We start from the raw sequence: 25,127 nt of genomic DNA, 5'->3' as shown, positions 1-25,127 counted from the left end.
ATCACGTACTCAAAGAATGTGCATTGATAAAATGCATCCAGTGAGCAGAATCTACCAATTGAACAAAATGTACCCAATGGACAGGACATACTGGGTAAAATGTATCCTACGAACTGTATCTACCAATTGAACAAATTGTACCCAAAGGACAGAACAAATTTGGCATGTACCGATAAGTGGGTACATTTTGTCAGGTGACACATTGGGTACATATTGTCCACTAAATACGTTTTGACTGTTGGAATCATTCTGTTGAGTACATTTTCTTCATGAGACTCGTTTTGTAGATTGGGTAAATTTTGTACATTATGTACGTTTTGCCTATTTGGCACATTGCCTTAAGAAGGCATTTCAGACTGAGGTGTTAAGCTACTAATTTTTAGTTCCAAAACATCTGCCGAATTTTTACTTGGATGCTTATGCATCACCAGATACAGTGGCGCTCTCCAGACGGAAAGCTTTGTTATTTGCTTTGTGTATTTCTTATGTTAATGGAATGACTGCACGCTTACAGGTCTAAATATTAAGCTCAGTCACCGCGATTTTGTACACTTTAAAAATTGTTCACAATTCTGATTATCCTTGCCATTCAATTCTTCATAGAGTATACCGTCCAAACGGTGTATTGGATTTTAACAGTTATATAATTTTCTTTTGTGAGGCTCAATACTGCTTTGTTTTCGAGAAAGTTTGCACCAGATGCGACCAGATTATGTAATGATCTTTGTGAAGATGGTGAATTTTTGGGGCTTGGAAATTTTTTTAGTCTGTTACTATTACTATTATTATTATTATTATAATAATAATAATAATAATAATAATAATAATAATAATAATAATAATAATAATAATAATAATAATAATAATAATAATAATAATAATAATAATAATAATGAATTATAATTACGAGCTCATTTCTGGCGGCCCGGCCCCAACGCTATTCAAATGCTAATATCACCAAAAGTATTGAAGATATAGAAAAATTCTCTCGGCAGATAAGACCTTACATCTTTAAATTTCATCCCATACAAGATGTATTGTTAAAATCATCAATTTTGAGAAATTTGTAACGCAATAATTAAAACATCATTTAAATGTGATTAAATGTTATTTTAACAATTAATCACATTTAAATGATGTTTTAATTTTTTCGTTACCAATTTTCTCAAAATTGATGATTTCAGCACCAAATTCGATAGTTAAACATAGTTAAACTATGTCTTCTCACCTCCGCTATAAAGAGTCATTTTGCATTGTATCGTTTGTCATGTTATTAGCAGTTTGATGTTAGAAGACTAGTTGTAATGCAATTAATGATAACGTTCATGTAGCAGAGAGTTCCGAGATACCTAGTAAGCCCTTTGATGGTTAAGTTGAAGCTTCGCGAGTTATCGCCTTCAGGGCGTCCTACTGGTAATATTAGTAATAATAACATGCTTTTCTGAAGGAGACAACTCCCTTTAAAGACAAATAAAATTTTAAGTACTACAACAAAATTAATTTAGCGTATGGACTTGTATCTCCTTAGGTACATCAACTCGAAGTACATACCCTGGTTACAATTTGCTTTCCCATTCAACTGAACTACAAGGAAAGGTTATGCTGGGAACTTGACCAATTTTAAAGTAAGAGGTGACCCTATCTTAGCTTCCTTCAAGTCACCATCTTCATTTCCTGGTCGTCTGTGGGATTTGGATTATACAAAAGATTAAAAATAAATTTCGGAGGTATGACAGCACTACGTATTTGGTACTCTGAGTACCTCAGTATATTCGAGACGAGCGACCTGATGGTTTTTATATAAATTTCCTCGCAAAATAAGAGCGATAATAATGCTACTGCACATAACGATGGAAGCGCCCCTCATTTTCGTGGGACTTCAGCCACTACAGTATCGAAATACCTGTAATAGTATTATCTTCTCCTCTTCGGGGTAATTAATCAGTCGTCAATGCAGCGTTGAGATTAGTTATTGATTCTCCCTTCCCTGTCGAAAAAAGGTCACCATTGATAAGTCTGCAAAATCAATGTTTTACATTTGTGTCATGATAGCACAGTCTTTAGTATGTTTGACTTTTTTTTCATTTTTTATTGATCGACATTTGGTCATTATTAACGTACCTTGTTAAGGTTTATTTATTACTGACTTCGTAATAATTATTTTTACATGCATTCACACAAGAAAAGGAGGTAGACGGCCAGGATTGATTATACATACCTATTAACAGTATATATCACGATGGTTAGATAAAAATACTTCAAGAAACAAACTTTACAAGGCAAATACTGTGGTCAAACTACGAATTCAGCTTCAGTTTGGTATGAGATCTAGTAAAGTTTATAAATTGGTCGACAAGGAGTATCAATGACGTAAACATTTTTAAAAAAATGCTTTAAAGAATACCATTCACAAAATAAAGATATTAGTACTTATTTACCATTCAAGGATTTTTTTATGCAGATGATTGCCAAGCTCATTGTTAGATGTTAAATAAAATCCTTGCTTTTGTGTCAATAATTCTTTTATACGTCTAAGCTATAAACATTTGATGATTCCTGATGGCTAAGATGGTATTTCTGCACAACTCCTGAAGGGCATTTTTCGTCTCATTCATAATTCCTGAACCTTCCCCAGGTGGGAACAGCCTCAGACTTATCCTGTTCGGAAGAAAGGGCGCTGCTCAAGCTTGCAAACTTCCCCCTTATCTCTTTTACTCTTACTTATTTAGAATAATAATCAGATCTCAAGTTCACAAACAAAAATCCTCCCCTCCCTCTTGCAGGTTACCGGAATTCTATTTTTAGGCCACAACTGTAGATTTTTTTAGTCTCCTGTTGTACAGATACTTTCTTTCGTGGTCAAAAGACAGCTGCGAAATCAAGCGAACAAGTAAAGGTGTATTCCCTCAAATTGTTAGGTATTAGAATAATATCGCAAATAATTGATTTTGCTCGCGTGGGTACGTGAAGTAAAGAAACAAATAACTAGATTCAGCAGCCTTCTACAATACGAAAAGGGTGTAGATTGGCGTGGTCTAACTGTAATATACAGTCGTACTGCATTTTGAAATTAGAGAGAGAGTAATGTACGCCAGAGACAATTTAGCCTCAATTGGCCGGTAGAGAATGTTCAGCTTTGACCTTTGGTCTTACAGAGTTTTCCTTCAGTAGCCACATACATAAAGAAAACACGTGCATGTATACAAAAGATAAAAGGCTTAACCTAGGTCTCATCGGGATGAAGAAGAGTCATTATGGTAGCATCATTTTGAAGAGATTGTTTTCAAAGATTTATTTGGAAAATCTGTGTATGCGAACGACAGACAGACTGACTGACAGATTAAAGGATGAGGAAGGAGAGGATATATTTCTGAATGACTCATCACAACAAATATTCTGTACAAAGAGAAACGTAGAATTTCGGTGAAAACACATTTCCTCCGTTACTTCTAGCCATTATAAATTAAGAAGTCCTCCATGTGAAGTGAAATAAACATGTTTAACCAATTGTCATTTGCGATGACAGTTTCCTTTAACTTTTGTTGTTAAGGACTAATTTAATGAGGAAGATTTTCTTTAGTTTGATCATCGCATTGCCAAAAATGTAATATTTCCATTAACACGTTGCTTTTCCTCTTTGGAAAGATTTACGACTTTCGGCGTAAGTTTACAAATCAAATGACTTAACATTCAAAGGAAATTTAAATCAGTCAGTCAGTCAGTGTTGTGTCGTGTCGAACCGATTTTCAACGAAACTTTAGCGAGCATCTCTGACGCCAAAGTCCAAGCTACAATAGATTGACAGTCGACAGGTTATCACCAACTAGTCGCCGTAGAAGCAGATCACGTTGATTCAGCTTAGATGTAGGTTTCGAATTTGGTTGAAAGGTGTTAACAATGGTTCATCTTTGAAGTAGAATGTTTCTAAAGCGAGTTCTCAATAGGAACTTACTTGTTAAAGAAAATTGGGTTCATAGTAGTATTAGAGTTAATCGTGTACCTTATTTTATAAAGGTTGTTGTGGTATTTGATACATTCATTCATGGCATATGATAGAAAAATGTGTGATGCTTTCCTATAACAAAATTGCAAAGCAAACACGCATCACACACATGTATATATATATATATATATATATATATATATATATATATATATATATATATATATATATATATATATATATATATATATATATATATAATATATATATATATATCTTTTTTGGCTACCCGCACTCTTCTCGACTTCAGCTGACACTGGTATATACGAGTATTCTTAGCTGGGTCGACTGGTGAGCAGTAGTAACAGACATCAAAACATGCTTTACCACTGATATGTATATATATATATATATATATATATATATATATATATATATATATATATATATATATGTACATATAAGCGAATCCCATAGAAAAATGATAGTCAGAAAGCCAAGCGCTTTCGTCTTTACTAAGACATTGTCATGGAGCTAATGAAATACAATTGGAGAGAAACAAGATTCAATGATATTCCTTTTAACTGTGTCATTACATGGGATTAATGACAGTTAAAAGGAATATCATTGAATCTTGTTTCATCAAGTCAAATAATAGAACTGTTCTAAATTTAAGTCTTCGTTTATTTAAACTTGATGCTTTCATAATGAAAAAAGTTGTAGATAAATATAAGCAACAAAATTAATATATTCAGTTTTTACATGTTTTGGACTGTAAAGATACTTTGTAATTTCGGTTAGGGTCAAATCTGTTTAGGTTTGTGACCGTGTGATATCCGATAATCCTGGATTATCTCTTTTAATTTTTACCCTTTTGACAATTAACCATCTGGTATTCTTGATCTTGTTGTGTACCTGAGACTTTTCTCTCCAATTGTTTTTCATTAGCTCCTTGACAATGTCTTAGTAAAGACGAAAGCACTTGGATTTCTGACTATCATTTTCCTGTGGGATTCGCTTATTTATGAAGTCAGTGCATCTACTGTGATTTTTTAAGCATATATATATATTATATATATATATATAATATATATATATATATATATATATATATATATATATATATAATTTTCCCATGTACCGTGACATTTTTATATTCGCAAATATTAAGCTGTCAATCTTGTTTAATATCCAATTCACTGTACCAATATCCAATTCACTGTACCTTGGGAATAACCTATACATAGAAGGGAATTATACTTGATAAGTGCTTCACAGCGCTTAACAATTATAATTCCCCCTTGGGTTTATGTCATAGAGTTAGAATGAATTGGATATTAAACGTTTGCTGCTTTAATTTGTGACACACACATTATATATGTATTTATATTTTTACAAATGTAAGCCTTGAAGGGGAATTTACAAGGTGATAACAATTTATCTGGCTACGTTAAGACCCCTTTCGAGCTCGATTTGTAAATAGAAAAAATATTGGCTGAGGGCTAAGTTAATATTAAAATTCAAGGGAAAACTGTAAGGAAAACTCTTATGATCAAATTTACAGGGATATATTTACACTTCTAAATAGTCAACGATGCAGGGCGCTAGCATGGGTGCTAATGAACCCTCGAGGTCCGATTTAGTACTGAAAACAGTTGCCTGGAGCATTGGAACATGTGTTTGAGGACACATGTAGTGATTTGCAATACGCATATAAGCCAGAGCTTTTACAATGAAGAAGAGGTTCACCTCACACAGTAGATAGTGATGTGGAGGATACCTGCCGCCAACACTTCGACTTGCTTCAGGTAAATCTTACGTTCCCAGAACTTCCTCATAGGGCAAGGAATAAATTAATTACTACTTAAAACGTTACTGTATTGAGGGGGAAGATGTGAACACATACACAAACGTACCTTATCCCCTTCAGTAAATTCTCGTAGAAATTGCTGATATCAGGAGGTTAATCAAGCAATAAGCAATATTACCCCATATTCAAGGGAACCACAGTTCTTAAATTAGAGTAGCTTATAGAATAAGGGAGCTGTGGGGAATTGATAAGGATAATGATAAACAATCGCACAAGCCCAGACACGGGGAAATAACAGAAAGAAAATAAAGTAGAAGTAATACAGGTGACTGTCGCTAATCCTGCTCTTAACGCTCTGGTTGCTTTTAGGATCCCACTCCCTAAGGATCCAGTGGAGGTTTGGGACTTTGTCACTTCGTTTGGCAGTGGTCCAGGCAGGCAGCACATGGAAAGGGAAGGACCCAATCGGGCTGGGGAGTAGCATGTGACCCAAGTGCTGGAGACTGACTCAATGAGGCTGCTTCTCTCCTGTTGCCTTCTTTAATGACCTCGGCGGATTATTGGCATGATAGGACGCTCTCTGTAAATTCAGGTAAACGGCAGCGAGAGAAAACGGAGAGGGGATACTGTCAATCGGAGATTCACAGAAAGAGAGAGAAGGGAGGTCTGGTGTCTATACTTCCCTGGGTTACTTTTAACGAATGGCAAAAGAAGAGGGATTCATAATGATATAGAGTTTTACTATGTTTACCTCTAATTCAATATCTAATGAAGGAAACTTAAACAAATTTATGCTGTGAAAAGGTTATTATATGTGTTATCATATTCATGTAACAAAATGATTATATACTTTTTAATTCCTGTAATATAATAGAAAATAGCAGAAAAACTTGTTGTATAAAACTTGCCCCATATGCAGGGCAAGTTGTTACTGTTCATGGGGTATATTGTTACAAAATATAAAAAGAATCTCACTTTAAAAACCAAAGGAAATCAGTTGACAGTCCATTGTACAAAGGTCACATATATACATAATGAGCAATTTCATTTGTGTAGCATTCATAGACCTAAACTTAGCATTTGATGCATTGCACCATTACTCCTCTGAGGTTGTATTTGGCCACTTCACCAATAATCTTCAGTGTTCTTTTTGCTTTTATTTCCACTAGACTTCAGAAACCTTTTATTATTCAGATTCCTTTTACTGGATTTACTCTTGAGCCTTTTTCCTCATCTTCCTTTTCTGCTTCTTTGTGTCTTTCTAGGGCTAGCCTTTTGAAAAGGTCGTTGCTCCTCTCGGGGTTTGATATCTCCTGTAGGTCTTTGTTCTGTCTTTATAGAAGGAGGTGATTTGTTTATGTAAGGCCTATCTAAACCATCCTTGCTTGTGCTTGTAACAGGGTCTGGAATCATTTTCAAAGGCTTTTTATGTAATGGGGAGTTAGATGTTCTTGAGGAGGTTCACAGGTAGGTATCATGTAGCCTATGCAAACTTCAGTAGGCTGTAATGGACTTTCATCATTTGCTTTGGTTTCATTACCTATTTTTTGTAGGTTATACAACTACAGGCGTATCCTATGGATTTTCTTTTGGACGACCAGATACAACTATGTATTATGCGCGGCAAGATGTTACTGATTGTAACAACTAGCTCTGAGCGAATTATTTTGCTTCTCATAAATTTTGCTATTCATTTGAATTATGGGAAAAGGAAGTTTAATCTCATATGAAGTGTAAAGACAGTTATTTTTAAAATCACATTATTTTTCATGAACACGAGTTTCATTAAGGTCTATGAAAATAATACGAAAGGTCAAAATATTTACTCAGGGTTTCAAAAAACAGTTTTTTGCTTGTAGATATTGATCTTTTTAAACCTCGAGTATCATCCCCTGGGACATTCATCAATGGAATTTTGTGTAGTTTCTTGTAAATTAGAATCCTTTGTTTAAAATAAGTTTACTTCAAAATTAAATCATACATCCATAGTTGAGTCTGGTTTACTACTTGCTTAAGTTTGGTTACCTTCTTCATTACTACTTGTTTGGAGGCAAGTGATGTAAATAATATGTAAGTACTTTATATATTATATTTAAGGTCTTTTACGTGCTGTGTTTTCTGTATCCCGATTACAGTGTATTTGTTAGAAAAGTATATTTCAATCTTATAATTAGTACCATTTAAATATTTAGTTGTGGAGTGTAATATGTATGAAAATCACTGAATCAATTTTTTATGTGCCGTTTTTGAATCAGTGATTGTGAACAAAGACATTTCTCATTACATCTGGCATCAGGTTAAATCAAGGAAGAGTGATTAAAAGTAAGGAACGTCACAATATATATATATATATATATATAGATATATATATATATATATATATATATATATATATATATATATATATATATAGATATAATATATGTATATATATATATATATATATATATATATATATATATATATATATACACGCACATACATATATATTTGAGACACTGCCCACCCTGTATGAGCATGGCAATTAATTTTAGGCGACATAGCATTCGACATCTATATGTTCGTCATGCCCAACCGCATCTGTGCAAGGAGCCTACTGCCACCAGCATGTACAGACAGACAATGTCTGCCCCCAACAGCCCACCCTGCAGAAGCATGGCCAGTCATGCAAGCAGTAGAGACGCAGCAATCCCAAATCAGCCAGAGTAGCTACGCCAGTGAGCAACATGACATCCTAACCACATATTTGAGGACCTTGGATTGCCCATAATGCCTGACTGCAATCTGTGCAAGGTGACCACTGCCACCAGCATTTGGGATGAGACACTGCCCACATTGCATGAGCACGGCCATTCATCATAACCGACATAGGATTCCACATCTCTATGCTCATCATGCCTGACCACATCAGTGCAAGGAGCCTACCACTACCAACATGTGCAGGCAGACAATGTCTACCATCAACAGCCTATCCTGCAGGACCATGGCCAGTCATGCAAGCAGTAGAGAGCCAGCAATCCGAAATCAGCCAGAGCAGCTACGCCAGTGAACGACATGGAATCAACACCACATATTTGAGGATCTTGGACTACCCATAATGCCTAACTACACTCCATGCAAGGTGACAACTGCCACCAACATTTGGGATGAGACACTGCCCACCCTGCATGAGCACAGCCATTCATCCTAGCCAATATAGAATTCCCCATCTCTTTGCTCATTGTGCCCGACCTCATCTGTGCAAGGAGCCTACCGCCACTGGCATGTGCGGACGGACAATGTCTGCCCCCCAACAGCCCACCCTGCCGGAGCATGGCCAGTGAGTGACATGGCATCCACACCACACATTTGAGGACCTTGGACTGCCCATAATGCCCGACTGTACTCCACACAAGGTGACATGGCATCCACACACCACATATGTGAGGACCTTGGACTGCCCATAATCCTGACTGCACTCATGCAAGGTGACCTTATCATGAAGAACAACCTGACTCCCCCAGCAAGAGACCTCTTGAAACAGTCGAATGTAGTCTACCAATACTTATGCCCCGTCTGTAGATGTCGTGGCTCTTACGTTGGTATGACTTCTGTGGAACTTTCCAAGAGGATTTCTTGCCATGCACAAGAAGGAGCAATTAAAAACCATACCAGACGGCACACCAGGAAGCTATCTCCCGTGACGGTGTTATCAAGAATACTGAGATAATAGGGAGGGCTCCTGACCAGCGATGTTTTTGACTGCTCGAGGCACTCCTCGTACAGCAAGAAAAGCCCTCATTAAATACGACACAAGAAGTGCTTTCCTCCCCACCAGCTTAAGAAGACCCATGAATATAAATAATAGTACCATCAAAACCCACAGGGAAAATTTTTAAAAAAGAAAAGACAGAGTGCCAAGCACTTTCGTGTATTTAACACATCTTTCGTGTATTTAACACATGCCCGAAGATGTGTTAAATACACGATAGTACTTGACACTCTGTCTTTTCTTTTTTAAAAATTTTCCCTGTGGCTTTTGCTGGTAAACAAAATCACGTGCTTACTTTTGTGATTTTATAGAAATAATAGTACAAGTAATACCAGACTGAGCGACACCCCCAATCAAAGAATACCAGATGAGACAAGCAGCCCAGCAGCCAATGACAATGCAACCCGTCATGACAACGCCCAGGGAAGTCATGCCCCAGCCTTGACGGTCTGCTAGGCTGCAACAGCGCGACCTTCAACAAAAAGAAGTGTCTTGAGAGAAACTTCCTCCAACCAATAGCAGGAACGCATTGTGCCACCAACCGATGAAAACTAACCGAGCAGTTGGCCCCATGCTGACCTACCACTATATATTGAGTAGATCCTGACTGCATCTACAGTGTGCTCCGACCCACTGCCGTGATCATGCTCGGATGATACCGAGAGAAACACTAGCCACTAAATCGACTTATATTTTGATCTATTTGTTTATTTACTGTGACAAATAAATTTTTTAAAGAAATATCCCTGAAATTGACTCCTCCTGATGAATCATATCAGCGCAATACTCGCCAGTTGTAGTAGCAGAGAGAAACCAGTTATTAGAAAAATAGAGAAGACTATTTACAAGTTGAATGCAGCTGATGCAGCAATATCTTTCAATGAGACTTGTTTGAAAGAGGGTCTCCTTCCAATAAATAATAATAATAATAGTTAATCTCCTCCCCCACAGGACAGATGTCAAGGGAATAATAGACGTTACGGGCTGGATGAGCTTCTGATGAGGTTTCTTGCCCGGGGAAATGTAGGGGAGACTGGGGGCTATTTGTTACAATTTTACTATTTTTACCTCTAATTCAATATCTAATGAAGGAAACTTAAAGAAATTTATGCTGTGAAAAGGTTATTATGTGTGTTATCATACTCATATGCGAGGCAAGTTGTTACAGTTCATGGGGTATATTGTTACAAAATATAAAAAGAATCACATCCTTTAAAAGCCAAAGGAAATCAGTTGACACTTCATTGTACACAGGTCACATATAAACATAGTGAGCAATTTCATTTATGCAGCTTTCATAGACCTAAACTTTGCATTTGATGCATTGCACCATTACTCCCCTGGGGCTGTATTTGGCCAATTCACCAATAATCTTCAGTGTTCTTTTTGCTTTTATTTCCACCAGACTTCAGAAACCTTTTGTCATTCAGATTCCTTTTACTGGTTTTACTCTTGAGCCTTTTCCCTTGTGAATCCTCGTTGTGCTTCTGTAGTTTCATCTTCCTTTTCTGCTTCTTTGTGTCTTTCTAGGGCTAGCCTCTTGAAAAGGTCGTTGCTCCTCTCGGGGTTTGATATCTCCTGTAGGTCTTTGTTCTGTCTTTATAGAAGGAGGTGATTTGTTTATGTAAGGCCTATCTAAACCATCCTTGCTTGTGCTTGTAACAGGGTCTGGAATCATTTCCAAAGGTTTGTTATGTAATGGGGAGGTAGATGGTCTTGAGGAGGTTCACAGGTAGGTATCATGTAGCCTATGCAAACTTCAGTAGGCTGTAACGGACTTTCATCATTTGCTTTGGTTTCATTACTTATTTTTTGTGGCTTCTACAACTACAGGCGTATCCTATGGATTTTCTTTTGGACGACCGGATACAACTATGTATTATGCGGGGCAAGTTGTTACTGATAGTAGCAACTAGTCCCGAGCGAATTATTTTCCTTCTCATAAATTTTGCTATTCATTTGAATTATGGGAAAAGGAATTCTAATCACATATGAAGCATAAAGACAGCTATTTTTAAAAATCACATTATTTTTCATGAACACGAGTTTCATTAAGGTCTATGAAAATAATACGAAAGGTCAAAATATTTACTCGGTATCCAAAAACGGTTGTTTGTTTGTAGTTTCGTAGGCGGGTTTTTCACCCAACGAGGATAAGGCTGATACTGACGCCTAATCGTGTAAAGAACCTCGGCGCCAAATATTTCTTATGATGAAGATATTGACAGTGTATCAACCTACCCCTGTATGCACCTAGCCCCGGTCTCCCATAAACTTCAGTATATTAGCTCGTTCTTATATTTTGGGTGTGGCTTAGAATCTTGCCAGGGCGTCAGAGTTTCCAATCAGTTGCGTCTTCCATAGGATATTAAGCTTCGAGGTGACAAGCGCATTCAAAATTGAAGAAATCAAGAATTTAAGAGGACATTACGTTAGTACAGTTACATACTTATCTGGTTGCAGGTTACCAATAGATTCTTTATACACACACACACACACACACAACACACATATATATATATATATATATATATATATATATATATATATATATATTATATACTTACTAGAACTTATAAGAAAGCCCCGGATAAGATTAGACCTTAAAAGAAAACTATACGGCTGAAATCTGACCTCAGAGTAAGAGAAAATTGACGTAAACTTGAAGTGTTTAGTTTAAAATGAAGTATGTTTGCATAACAAATTACGAGAATAACTGAGGTAACATCTGAAGGGTGACAGGGACCCTTAAGGTCCGATCATTAATAGATAAGTATGCAAGGTTGACTGTAGATCGACTAAGACGTGGCCTAGCTTGACTGGACACGTGAGAAAGACTTGATCATGAAGAGAAATAATCCAGCGCACAGGGAGGGGAGAATCCAGCCCCCACAGAGGATCACCATGTAATATCTGGAACGAGCGATGGTTCAATAACAACAGGTAGCGCCTCAGTGGGGTGATTGGTATGGTCTTGGCCTGCCACCTCAGTGGCCGCAAGTTCGATTCTCGGGCATTCCACTGAGGGGTGAGAGATGTGTATTTCTGGTGATAGAAGTGCACTCTCGACGCGGTTGGGAAGTCACGTAAAGCCGTTGGTCCCGTTGCGGAATAACCGTTGGTTCCATGCAACGTAGAAACACCATACAGACAAAAACAATAGAACCACAGATGCAATACACGTGGTAGCTAATCTACTTTTTACGTGTTTTGAGTTCAAGATGGCGGCAGTTACACCTGGTGCTTCTCGGCTGACTCATGGTTTTGCCTAAAAGAAGTAGACAGGGCTCGGAATTACAGTAGTCATAGATATCTCACGGGTTAGTGGAGAGGCCAGTTATATCTGTCTTGCATTATTACGTCATTAGTTTACTTAAATTGGGAATGGCTTAGATATATCATAGTTATATATATACATACATAATATATATATATATATTATATATATATATATATATATATACCAAACCAAATTGGTAGTGATTTTGTTTATTTAGTTTCCATTGTATATAGTTGGAAACCCCATGGTTATTCTTGCAACTTTAATAATTACATAATCCATTTTGTCAGTACGTCATTTGGACCTTAACAGTAAACTCTGCACCTGGGATTTAGTCGACTGGATTGGGTCACAGTCAGGAAGAGGAAGAACATAGCACTAGCAACTTTTTGCTGATTTACTGAAGTTTAAGATCCTATGAAGGCTCTCTCTCTCTCTCTCTCTCTCTCTCTCGTCTCTCTCTCTCTCTCTCTCTCTCTCTCTCTGTGTATATTATATCTAATAAGATAGATATATATTATATATATTATATATATATATATATATACACATATATATATGTGTGTGTGTGTGTGTATGTGTGTGTGTGTTATATATATATGAAATTGTAATAGCCACACTGCCCTCTTAACTTCTCAAATTCTTTGCTCGTTTTTTTGGATACGCTAGTCTGTAGTATTTCAAAGTCTTGAGGCTCCAACTTCAAAGAAATATGAACAAATCATGATGTCCGGTTCGGTTATCGCGGGTTCATTTCCGCTACCAGGTATCTTGGTTGCTTCAAATTTCTCTGAAATTGGAGCTCAAGGCTTTGTAGTGACAAACGTATCCAAAAATGAGCAAAGAATTTGAGAAGTTAAGAGAGCATTGTGGCTATTGCAATTTCATATGTATCTGGTAATAATGACCAGTAGATTTACTATATATATATATATATAGAATATATTATATAGATATATATATCTATATATATATATTATATATATATATATATATATATATATATATATATATATAGATAGATACATATATCTGTGTGTGTGTATTAGGTGTTTTATACACCCATATATACATACATTTCTATGTATATGCTATTTATTGGAAAAGAATGAAAAATCCGATAAGCAAAGCAAAATATCATCGTAAGAACTCTTGCGCTGCACTGTGGCAAGGGCAAAAAGAAAACAGTTTCCCCTGAGTTTCACGAAGCCTAATGGACGTGGACAAGCAATTTCCTGGGGGAGGTAAATTCATAAGAGAGGTCGAAACTCGTGCAGGAGCAGATACCTGATGCAATTCCCTTCTCTCTGGTCAAATTCCAAATGGCGGTAACCTTCCTTATTGGTGATGTATTCGGGGAAAAGGTGGGTCTAACGTATGCGAGGAAAGTCTGCATTTCAATAAATGTTATGCTTCAGAAAACGCGAATGTTTTGGTTAAGGGGAACGTTTTTGGTGTTAAAGGCCTAATGAGTGAAAAATTTGATCTATCCCAGACCCGAAGTAAACCAGTTAAAAATGAGGAATTAATGTGATTAGAGCTCAAGTTTTGCAATTCGTACCTGTATTACTTTAGGTGAAGTTGAACTGGACTCGTTAATCATATTATAGTTAGGTAAAAAAAAGACATTCGAGAAATTCAGCTGTTAAAAGCATATTCTTCAATGAGAGTCTTTAGACTGCTTCTGAATGAGGGCATCTGTAGCCGTATTCGCAAGACGTCAGGAGTACTATGAATCATGCACGCTCACTAAGTATTCATAGGGTTATCTTCTATGTGGTTATATAATCAGATAGTAACCGAGATAACGTTAACTCTTGAAAGCAGACTGGATGATCAGAAACTAAATATTATTGATCTGTTACAGAAAGGAAAGTGTACCACTCATCAGTAGTTAGAGAGCTAAGTAGAATGTTACTTTGCTCTTTCGAGTGGCACTTCATACTTACACCGTGTAGCGACTGCTTTGCCCGGTCTCTCTCTCTCTCTCTCTCTCTCTCTCTCTCTCTCTCTCTCTCTCTCTCTCTCTCTCTCTCATGATATACAGTCAAACGATTTTCGATTGCCATGGAAATGTTCTGTGTATCTAATATCAGTAAATGCGTTATCATTGATGGTTATCATTAGTTGTATTAGACGTACCGTGTTGTTGCCCGATATAAATCCAAGTCATATAACCTTACTTTAATCAAAATTTGCGTTTGAACCTAATCCATTAATGTCATTTTCCGTCACTTTTGAAGATGTTTTATGCGTTCTGTCTGTCCTTTAGCATTCGGTCTCTGATATGAAATTTTGCATGTCAACAAACTCTTTTGATTATGCAGAACAAATATTTGGGACGTCAGATCTTTATGAAGCAATGCCCATGTTTAGTGACGATTGATTCTATTCATCTCATGTTATCGGGAAAAGTAAATGTCCTTTCATTAAATTCCCTTTAATGAAAAGGATGCTTTAAAATCACTGAAAAAAAAATTTCTTGAGAAAGGTGTTAGTATTTGGTTTCATCGCTTGGAAAGATGTTTACAAAAAACAAAGAGTACCGTAGTAGTGTGACGCAATCACCACCGCTCCCTCGGCCACTTGTTTGTTTTTGCTCCGTAAAAAACTAATGGTGCCGAATTTGAAACGACCAGAAAATCGTTAATAGAGGAAAGTTAGCATTGAGACACATATTTGAATTGAGAAAAATACACATTTATACAATGGTATGTAAAAAATACCTGCTTATAAAAAATAAAAAATAAAAATTAATTGACAACTAAGCAGCATATTTTATATAACATTATATAAATACTTATTTTTCTTAATCAAATCATATGGGTCTAAATGCTAACTTCTCTATATTAACGATTTCATGGGCGATTCAAATCTAGGCATTTTAACTTCTTACGGGGCGAAAGCAGCCAGGTGGGCCATGGGGCACGTGACCCGTGACGTCACGGCTGCGGTGCTCTATTGTCAGCACTTTTCTGATTCCGTCTGAGTCGGTACTTGGTATTTATCGAAGCATGCCTGGTTCTTGAATAATAATCCCGATTCTATAAATGTTTCATGGTCATTCTTCTATTTACTTACAATTTTTTGAAGGAATACTTATGGCAGTCTGATTTTTGACCAATTTTGAGCTCAGCATTGTAGGTACTTCAGTTACTTGCGTGTAATAGATCTTAGAAAGAAGTCTAGTATGTACAGTTCCCTCTTGGAATTTCGATACATAAGGAAGGGGACTGTTATGGTAATACTCCTTTGGGCGTTTACAATTTCTCTGGGACTATTTTGTTTTGTTACGAAGACTTGGTTGGCTGGAGGTATCTCTTGACAATTTGTTTTCATCAATTTTTGTCTAGTAAATCCATTGTGAAAAACAAGCAACATTATAATGACAAAGTGTTATTATAAGATTAATATTGATATTCCGAGCTTTAAAGTAATATACACATTACTAAAATTAGGATAGCAATAATCTCCGTAAAAATCGGATTTATTCTTAATTATCATACATCACCACCGTTGCTTTCTTGTAAGGTGATCGTCTACCCTATACTAACAAACATTTGAGAGGGTTCTTGGCATTTCAGTAATAGTCTCTGTCAAAAGTCGTCTCATTTTCGATGCTTTAATTCAAGAGTTACTAGTAATTAGTGGAGCTACGTAACTCAATCTAGGCGAGTGGGATGTTGTCCCCTTCTAAATATATAGGAGCTAAACTTAATTTGCAAATGTAATTTCTAAAAGTGTGCTTCAGACGAACTCCATCCGACAATTTACAAGTAATAGGCACGAAGTAGTTAAACAGTAAAGACAGCGTCGAAAGACCTTCAGAAGGTCCAAAAAGACTTTTCCCAGTTATTCTCAAACCCATACCGGTGGACGTTACGTTAGTCGAACTTCAAATGCCTAAACACACGCATGAACACTCTGATATTGAATCGCGTATTCAATCAATAAGTATGTAATTACATACTCTCCTGACCCAACTCGGGAAAATTAAAGTTGCTTGCTTTGCTAAGCCATAGAAGTAAAACGATAACTATAGATGTTGAAACCACTCTAAAACTACACACCTATATTTATCGATTGAATGAACATGGGGGGTGGGGGAGGGGAGTGTCCTCAGACTCTGCAGAATTCTAGTACAGGTAATCCTGAGTGTTCCTGCCATTCATTAGCGATCTTTTAAACATTTGATAATAAAAGTGGGTGGTGAGGATTTAGTTGGCGCTTTTCAATCCATAATACCTCTGGTTTTCTTTCACTGAATATATAAATAAAGCCCATGATAAGAGTTTCCAGATAACTGCTATTGACCTTGAATTCAAAAAGAAGGGGAAATATTCTCTACACTCTAGGAACCTAGTATTAGTTGGACATAACAATTTGTAATGACCAAGGCCTCTTGCCCTCATTGCGGATTCTTCTTTCAATTTCATTTCCATGATGGTCATCTTTGCTGGTAATTTCCTTCATGAATTCGACAATAGAAACTTTTCTGAAAATAAAGTGGAAAGGAAAAGATTGCTTCTCCTCTGGACATTTCTCAACTTATGATGTAAAAAAAATAATGATAATATATTAATATCAAATGTTTCCTACCAATATCATTCTTAGGCAACTTGATGGCCTAAGCTGTATCGTTCCCGCGTTGCGTTTGGTAGACCCGAGTCAGGGGCCGGCGAAATCAATTTCCCATGATGGAAATTCACTTTTAGGTAGATAGCTTAATTGCATGTTGTCCCAGTACCAGGCTTAATAGTCTAAATTCCATAGATCTGTCATACCATGTTATACTTTCACCATGATTAGATCCTCATTAGCTTTATCAGTAGCATTAAGCGAATAAACCAATCTGTTTTAGAACTACACCTCATTTGAACAAATATGTTTAGTTTTCTGCTGACTTCCGTTGTTAAATTCAGTTATTTGAATGTTGGCAACTATAAACATGTTGAGAGAGTGTATTACAGGAAGTTTACATGTTTCTTTGCGTAACCTGATTTGTAGTGCCTTCCCAGTGTATTACAGGACGTTTACCTATTTCTTTGCTTAACTTGATTTATAGTGCCTTTTGACCATTCTAATATATTTGTCGTTGGCACAGATTGGATCAGCCACTTCCTGTCACTGTCTTGAACCTCTACAGGTAGCTTTTGTGTCTCCTTCTCTTCTTGTATTCATCAATCAATCACCTTTTACGTGCATTTTTGTACCCCCTCACTAATATCTATCTGAATCTACTCTTCGCTAATCCACATGGTTCCCTTCTCAGTATTCCTGTGGCTTTTGTGATGCTGTCAATGTAGATTTTGACCTTTTTCGGTGACCGAGGAAGAAAGAAATTAATGAATTAGCGTAAGAACATTTTCTTACGAAACTCTTTGCGACTATCCTGTAGTATATGATGTGTTTGAATTGCATCTATTAGTTTGGTTAATGTTTGGGTTTTCGTATTTATGAGTTGAATGTCTTGGAGAGATCATTTAAGTGTCTGGGTATAGTATAATTGCAGAAATAACAAATGCGGATTACATATTGCCCATATCTGTCAGTAGAGCTTCCTCCATCTCTATGTTGAAATTTCTATTCATAACGTAAGAAGGTTTTGTTTTACCTACCTTGTGGAGTAACTTGTATCAAAAGGTGACGGACTTGTCCATCAATAACAAAAGTCTAAACCAGAAAATAAATATTTGGCAATGTTTTCTTATTTGTTCCCTAGTCTATTGTCAAGCAGTGTGCTGCATTTTCTTCATCCGTTAGACTTATAATTTTTTTGTACTTATGAAACTAAAAGGGTCATTCGAATTGAATGTTTATTGATGGCATCTTTGATAAAAGACGAAAAATCAATTTAGGGTTTCAGTAGGGTTGCACATCAAAATAATCAGCCTCCTTTTCAAAGTTCTATGGATTTTTAACTTGGTTGAATGACTACTGAACCTGTTGCAGTCAATTTTGCCTTGACTCGTCGGTAAGTTAAATACTATTTAGAAGTACGAGATGAATTACTCCTAATCTTTTGATTGGAGATATCATCATAGACGACGATTTCTTGACCTTCCCCTGCAGTGAAGTTACTAGATAACCATCAATTGTGTAGTTTTCTTCAACTTCATGAGTCCCCATGACCCCTGTAGACAAAAATTAATGTTACAAACAAATTATCTGTATGTTTTGCATAAATCACTCCTTTATGTTGGGAAAAGGATACAAAAACCCAAAACATTACCTATTAAACAGAGAAAATTATTCCTCATTATTTATCCAATGGTTCCCACCAAAAATAATCGACTGTTATTAGGCAACTCAAAGAGTCGCTGACTTTGATTTTTTTTAGCCACAGAAATCGAGAGATTTCCAATACTATGTTACCCGTCAACCATGATTCCCCCTGAACTTATACATACAACGTCGCACTCCTTTTGATATTTGGGATTGATACAAAATTCAGGATGCAGCACATCACTTGGTTATTCTTCTTGAAAGGGTTGTTCAGCAGGCAATTTCGTTTGAACTGTTCACATGACACGGGGCTCGACGTATTATCCTGCTGTCCCTTGAGTCTGTAAAATGGTGAATGTTGCAACAAATTCACCAAGCAATTTTACGAGTTAATCCTTGTCTTTTGTTTTGTTTTTGTTCATGAATTAGGTAAGCATGAGTATTATTATTATTATATAATTATCTGAATTTCCTGTATAACAAACCTCCTGCAAGCTCGCTATGACCACACTGAAAATAATCGTAATAACAGACAATATTTGTGGTGCTCTGTGAGCTCAAGCTGCCTAGAATTAAGACAATCATGAAGAGTCGGTGACTTCGGCAAACTCCCTCCAAACTCGTGTGTGGGTGGAAGTTGGCGATGTATGGCTAAAGACAGAATACTATTTTTACTTTGCTTGATAATTTAGAGTTGGTATGAAATAACTTACTCTAATATTTTTATAGCTCATTTCTCTGTAAATATATCCATGTTATCATGAGGCCATTATATAAAGCGATTTACGCAAATACAGAATATGCAAATGAAGAAACAGGGAACATATATTGCTCCAGCCAATCACGACTGTTGTTACAATATGAAGACATTTACCTGGGAACAGGTAAATAAAGACCTGCAGTGTTACCATAACAATCTAATACAATAGGGACTAATGGGTGAAGGTAGCTGTATCGAAATTCCTGGAGGGAACTGTACATAAACTTCAAAATCCATAGGAAGTTTATGAACAGTTAAATCTATCACAAGTAGGACGCCCTAAAGTGATAACTCGCGGAGCTTCAAGATAAACCATCAAAGGGTTAACTTTGTATCCCTGAACTCTGCTACATAATTATGATCTTTAATTGCATTTCAAATAGTCTTAAATAAATCTTATATGGGATAAAATTGAAAAATGTCAGGTTTTATCTGTCGAACGAATTTTTCTTTCATCTTTAGTACTTTTGGAGATATTAGCATTTGAATAGCGTTAGGGCCGGGCCGCCAGAAATGAGCCCGTTTCCAGTAAGACTTCGCATCGCTCGTAATTACGAATAATATATGCTAAGGAAATTATGAAATAGAATCGTGAGCTATGTTTTCCGTCTACAAATTGCCTTTCAGGAGGCTAATTCTAAGTTTCAGTATACCATGATTAATAGTCATCATTTCACAAACCTCTGTAACATACACCTCACGTCATCTTCCTAATCATTCGCCTTGCTTCTTTATTTGAATGATCTATTTTTCAAGAAAGAATTCATGATAGGAAAGTGAAGTACCTGATATGATGCTTCCATGCACAAAGCATGTTGAGTTATAGGTGCGCTGTAGGAATGGCGGGAAATCCTGAAAGTATAGAAGACTTCACTGAACTGTAGCCCCTACTTTGCATCGTTGAATCAGAGCGTACAAAGACATTTTCGTCTCCACAGCTGATTCTAGTACAGCAAATCTATATTAAAAATAAACAGTCACATTGATTATAAGCAGAAATTGAGTACGCAACTTGAATTACTTATTAAACTAGAAACTTCACATGGAATATTTTCCACTTTCACCATGAACTGGTAACAAACACAAACTAATTGGCAACCATTATATGAATGTAGTGAATTTGTTATCTCGATACGCCACAAATGTTATCATATTCGTTTGTTTCTTTCCACAGCACTGAAGGCAGCCTTGTTGATCCAGCGGTGGTATAGGAGGTACTGCGCCAGACTGGAAATAAGAAGACGTTATACGTGGACTATATTCCAGTCCATCGAGTATGCAGGAGAACAGGATCAAATGAAGGTTAGTGTGTCCCCCTGGATGGACGTACTTTGTGCTAATCAATTTATGGGTCTTAAATAACATCACAAATCCGTGGAGGTTATCATACTTAGTGTCAAGTTTTCATTGTGTGGTAAGTGTGGTTCATCGTCGTAACGCATTCTGTTAGCAAGTAGTACGTTCTTGCATTCATCATATCAGTATATATATGTAAGCCGAGCTTTTTCCCACTTTTAGGTAGAGTTTTTATTTATGTACCAGCATTTGCAGATGAAAGCTTTCATCTTTTGCTCATTAATGAGTTTTCAAAGCAAATATGATTACCGCTTGAAGAGATGACGAGTAGCATGTACACAAATGGTGAAAAGTCCACGTTAATTGAGTATGATAGGACCCTTAGTTTACAAATCCAAAATTGTTTGTTGTGAAACACTCAATCCTTAAGATATATTTGGGCCTTTTCATGAAGATGAAGGTGTAAGTCAATGTAGCTTTGTGAGTTTGCTCTTCATTACTTAACCAATTCTATAACCAATTTCATTACTGACCGTTGTCATTAGAATAATTGGACATCAGCTACACAGTTCCAAAAATTGGCTTGATTTTCCTTTTGAAAAAATGGAAAAAAATGGAAATAAATTAATGCGTAGGTTTTTCTAATCGCTGATTTTTTAAAAATATTAAGACTGCGCAGGCACTCCCATAAATTCCGGTAATTTTTCCAGTCCTTGTTAAAGGCACTGGTCAGAATCCGAAAGAAAGACAGACTTCAGCCGATGGCTTTATTACTATTGCTTTCAGTGAATAATTATTGTAAATGATTTTGACGCACTGTTGATGATGTGTTGGTAGCTTTCTATAGGACAGCTGTCAAATACGTCATCGAATCAATAGAATTTAAGACGTTATTCATAATTGTCCTTCAGGAAACAGATCATGATTTTTGAAACAACTTCCCCCAGAAAGTACAGTAATAATTTCACTGGCCATGTTATTTCTTACAATAAGTGACAGCGGAAGTAAATGATATACGTTATGCTGAAGCGTGAGGTACTTAAAGCGTTATTTGATTTCCCGGAGTTATAAACTGTGATCAAATATGAGCAGATTGATATCTTTTCATCCCTCTCTGCTCATCATTTTGAAAACAATTTAAAAACTGCCAATATAGATAGATAGTTTCAATAAGTTGATAACTAGCAAAGTTTTACTCGTAGAGGGGCGAAAAGGTGCTTGACTTTCGTCTTTAATCATTGTTCGAAGGTCTGCTGGAAACAGTTTTCAAATTAGTCCTCTGTTAGCTAGCACCGTCATATATCATGTTAAATATAATAATTAGTTTCACGATGGACGAGTTGTTTTCGCGGTCGGCTGCCAATCTGGTGGTCCGAAGTTCGACTCCCGGCTCTGCCAACGCGGAATCAGAGGAATTTATTTCTGGTGGTAGAAATTCATTTCTCGATATAGTGTGGTTCGGATCCCACAATAAGCTGTAGGTCCCGTTGCTAGGTGACCAATTGGTTCCTAGCCACGTAAAAATATCTAATCCTTCGGGGCCAGCCCTAGGAGAGCTGTTAATCAGCTCATTGGTCTGGTTGAACTTAGATGTACTTAACTTTAAACATAATAATTGGTAATCTTTGTTCATAATTGTTCATGCTTTTTTGGACATTTTGACAGTGACTGTCAATCAAGAATGAACAACTTTGGGGCACATTTTATCCCAAATAAAAGGAAGAAAAATCCCCAGATGATTCTACTTTGACCTCTGTCAGCCCCACAGTGAGACGTTTCGTAATGTTCTTGCAGATGACCTCGAAAATCACTACTTTCTAGAAGAACATTGGATACCTTCTGAGTTAAGAACATTGGATACCTTCGGAGTTAAGAACATTGGATACCTTCTGAGTTAAGAACATGGGATACATTCTGAGTTAAGAACATTGGATACCTTCTGAGTTAAGAACATTGGATACCTTCTGAGTTAAGAACATGGGATACCTTCTGAGTTAAATGTAGCTTGCAAACTACTTCATTAGAAGGCTAAAATGTTTTGAATTTTCTTCTTTCTTGACGTGGGAATATTTTATGATATACCTTTGGATATTAGGACTCTTGATGTGGTCTATACCCAGATATATAGAAATTACATTGGAAATGTGGATCAATACTGAGAGTCGATAGAAAGGAGGAAAAATTCAATATACAAATATTAGGTGTATTATTTTTATTTTTTACTTTTTTGTGTTTCTAAGATGAAGGCTAAAATCGTGAAGCGAAAAGCCCTGAGAGAGAGAAAAAGATATTTAGTCAGTGGAATAAAAGCAGTTTCTCTCTCTCTCTCTCTCTCTCTCTCTCTCTCTCTCTCTCTCTCTCTCTCTCTCTCTCTGGAAACAGTCTCTACCGTTTTCATGCTACATTGAAGGCAGACATTTCACTTCGGCAGTCTTCATTTTATAGATTTTTTCCCCTTTTTCGCTCTGCTGGGGCACATTCCTTCTGAAGATATTTATCTTGTCGGGGAAGACAGGTGGAATGACAAGAAAAAATGGTAGAATTCATAACTCATTGAATGGTAATTTTCATGTTTAATTGCAATGAGGGAATTTACATACAGTTTGTTATGTATATAATTATTATTATCCACGCCCACGGAGTTTGGATGAGGTAATGTTTCACCCGTGTCAGTTCCTGTTAATATCTCGTGAACGAACGAACGGATTTGCATGAAAATTGATTAGGACCTTCTTTGGTGACCCTTTTAGGTGGGGGAATCCTGCTAGATATCGGTTAAGAGTTGTCAGTTTGTCACTATGAAGCTGGTAGGAACACAATAATGAATGGTTTTTTTTTCCAGTTTGCAAGTAAATAAAAAAAACAGGCACATTTAATAACAAAGATGTTTGTCAGTGGGTTGACGATACGGGGCGGTGCGAATCTTGCCAGAAGCGTGTTGTTTACTTCTTGCTTTTGCTTAATCCGTTTTTTTATCCAGGCTTCAAGTAGCTCTGCGATTTGCCTTTAGAATTGCGTGAACTGAAAAGGATTATTACATTTACATTTCCTGGGGAAGATAGGTAAATAGATAAATAAAATAATTAGAGGTCTTACAACACATAATATATTTTCCTGTGTTTATTCTTATTGTCTTTCTTTTCCAGTTATACAACTTCTTCAACGCCCTGCTAACGCACATGGGGACGGGCTCTATCAACGAGGTTATGGAAGCTTTATCCCCGAGGGCCTCACCCACAGCAGGTATTGGGATTTGTTGTTGTTGTTTTTTCTATTTTTTTATTTAAGGAGCGCATTTTTTTCGACGCCCTTAATTATTATTATTATTATTATTATTATTATTATTATTATTATTATTATTATTATTATTATTATTGGTGAAGAAATTGATAGTGATGTGTCAATGTAAATATATATTAGAAATATATATATATATATATGTGTGTGTGTGTGTGTGTGTGTGTGTATATAATATAATATATATATATATATATATATATATATATATATATATATATATACGTGTATGTTTTTATATATATATATTATATATATATATATATATATATATATATAAAGTATACATATATATATTATATATATCGTATATATATATATATATATTTATATACTTGTAATGTATATTATTCTATATATATATATTATATATATATATATTATATCTATACAAGTATACCTATGATCACACACACACACACACCACACCCACCCCACACGACACATATATATATATTATATGTATATATATATAATATATATATATATAGTGTGTGTGTGTGTGTGTTGTGGTGTGGTGAGTGTGTGTGTTAGTGTATTTTATTTTAATATATAATATAATAACTTTAATTATTATATATTATAAAAAATTATATATATATATCGAATATACATACACACACCACACACATATATATATATAATATGTGTGTGTTTGGTGGTGGTGTGTGTGTATGTATATTTATAATATATATTTATATATTATAATGATTATATATATTTATATATACATAACATATATAAATATTATTATATATATATAGT

General features: G+C 35.9%; 1 protein-coding gene across 3 annotated transcripts in view; it reads left to right on the top strand.

Moving 5' to 3' along the window:
• Positions 1-25,127, top strand: part of LOC135212712 (serine/threonine-protein phosphatase with EF-hands 2-like) — a 535,058-nt gene that overhangs the window by 461,649 nt on the left and 48,282 nt on the right. For all 3 annotated transcript variants that reach the window (XM_064246402.1, XM_064246403.1, XM_064246404.1), the window contains 2 exons: positions 20,944-21,071; positions 24,212-24,308. In XM_064246402.1, coding sequence (XP_064102472.1) covers positions 20,944-21,071; positions 24,212-24,308 — 225 coding nt within the window. The remainder of the gene's footprint in view (positions 1-20,943; positions 21,072-24,211; positions 24,309-25,127) is intronic.

This window comes from Macrobrachium nipponense, chromosome 41 (assembly GCF_015104395.2).
Source record: "Macrobrachium nipponense isolate FS-2020 chromosome 41, ASM1510439v2, whole genome shotgun sequence".
NCBI lineage: Eukaryota > Metazoa > Arthropoda > Malacostraca > Decapoda > Palaemonidae > Macrobrachium > Macrobrachium nipponense.
Note: the sequence above shows the minus strand (reverse complement) of the source record. Positions and strands in the feature narration are given on the sequence as shown.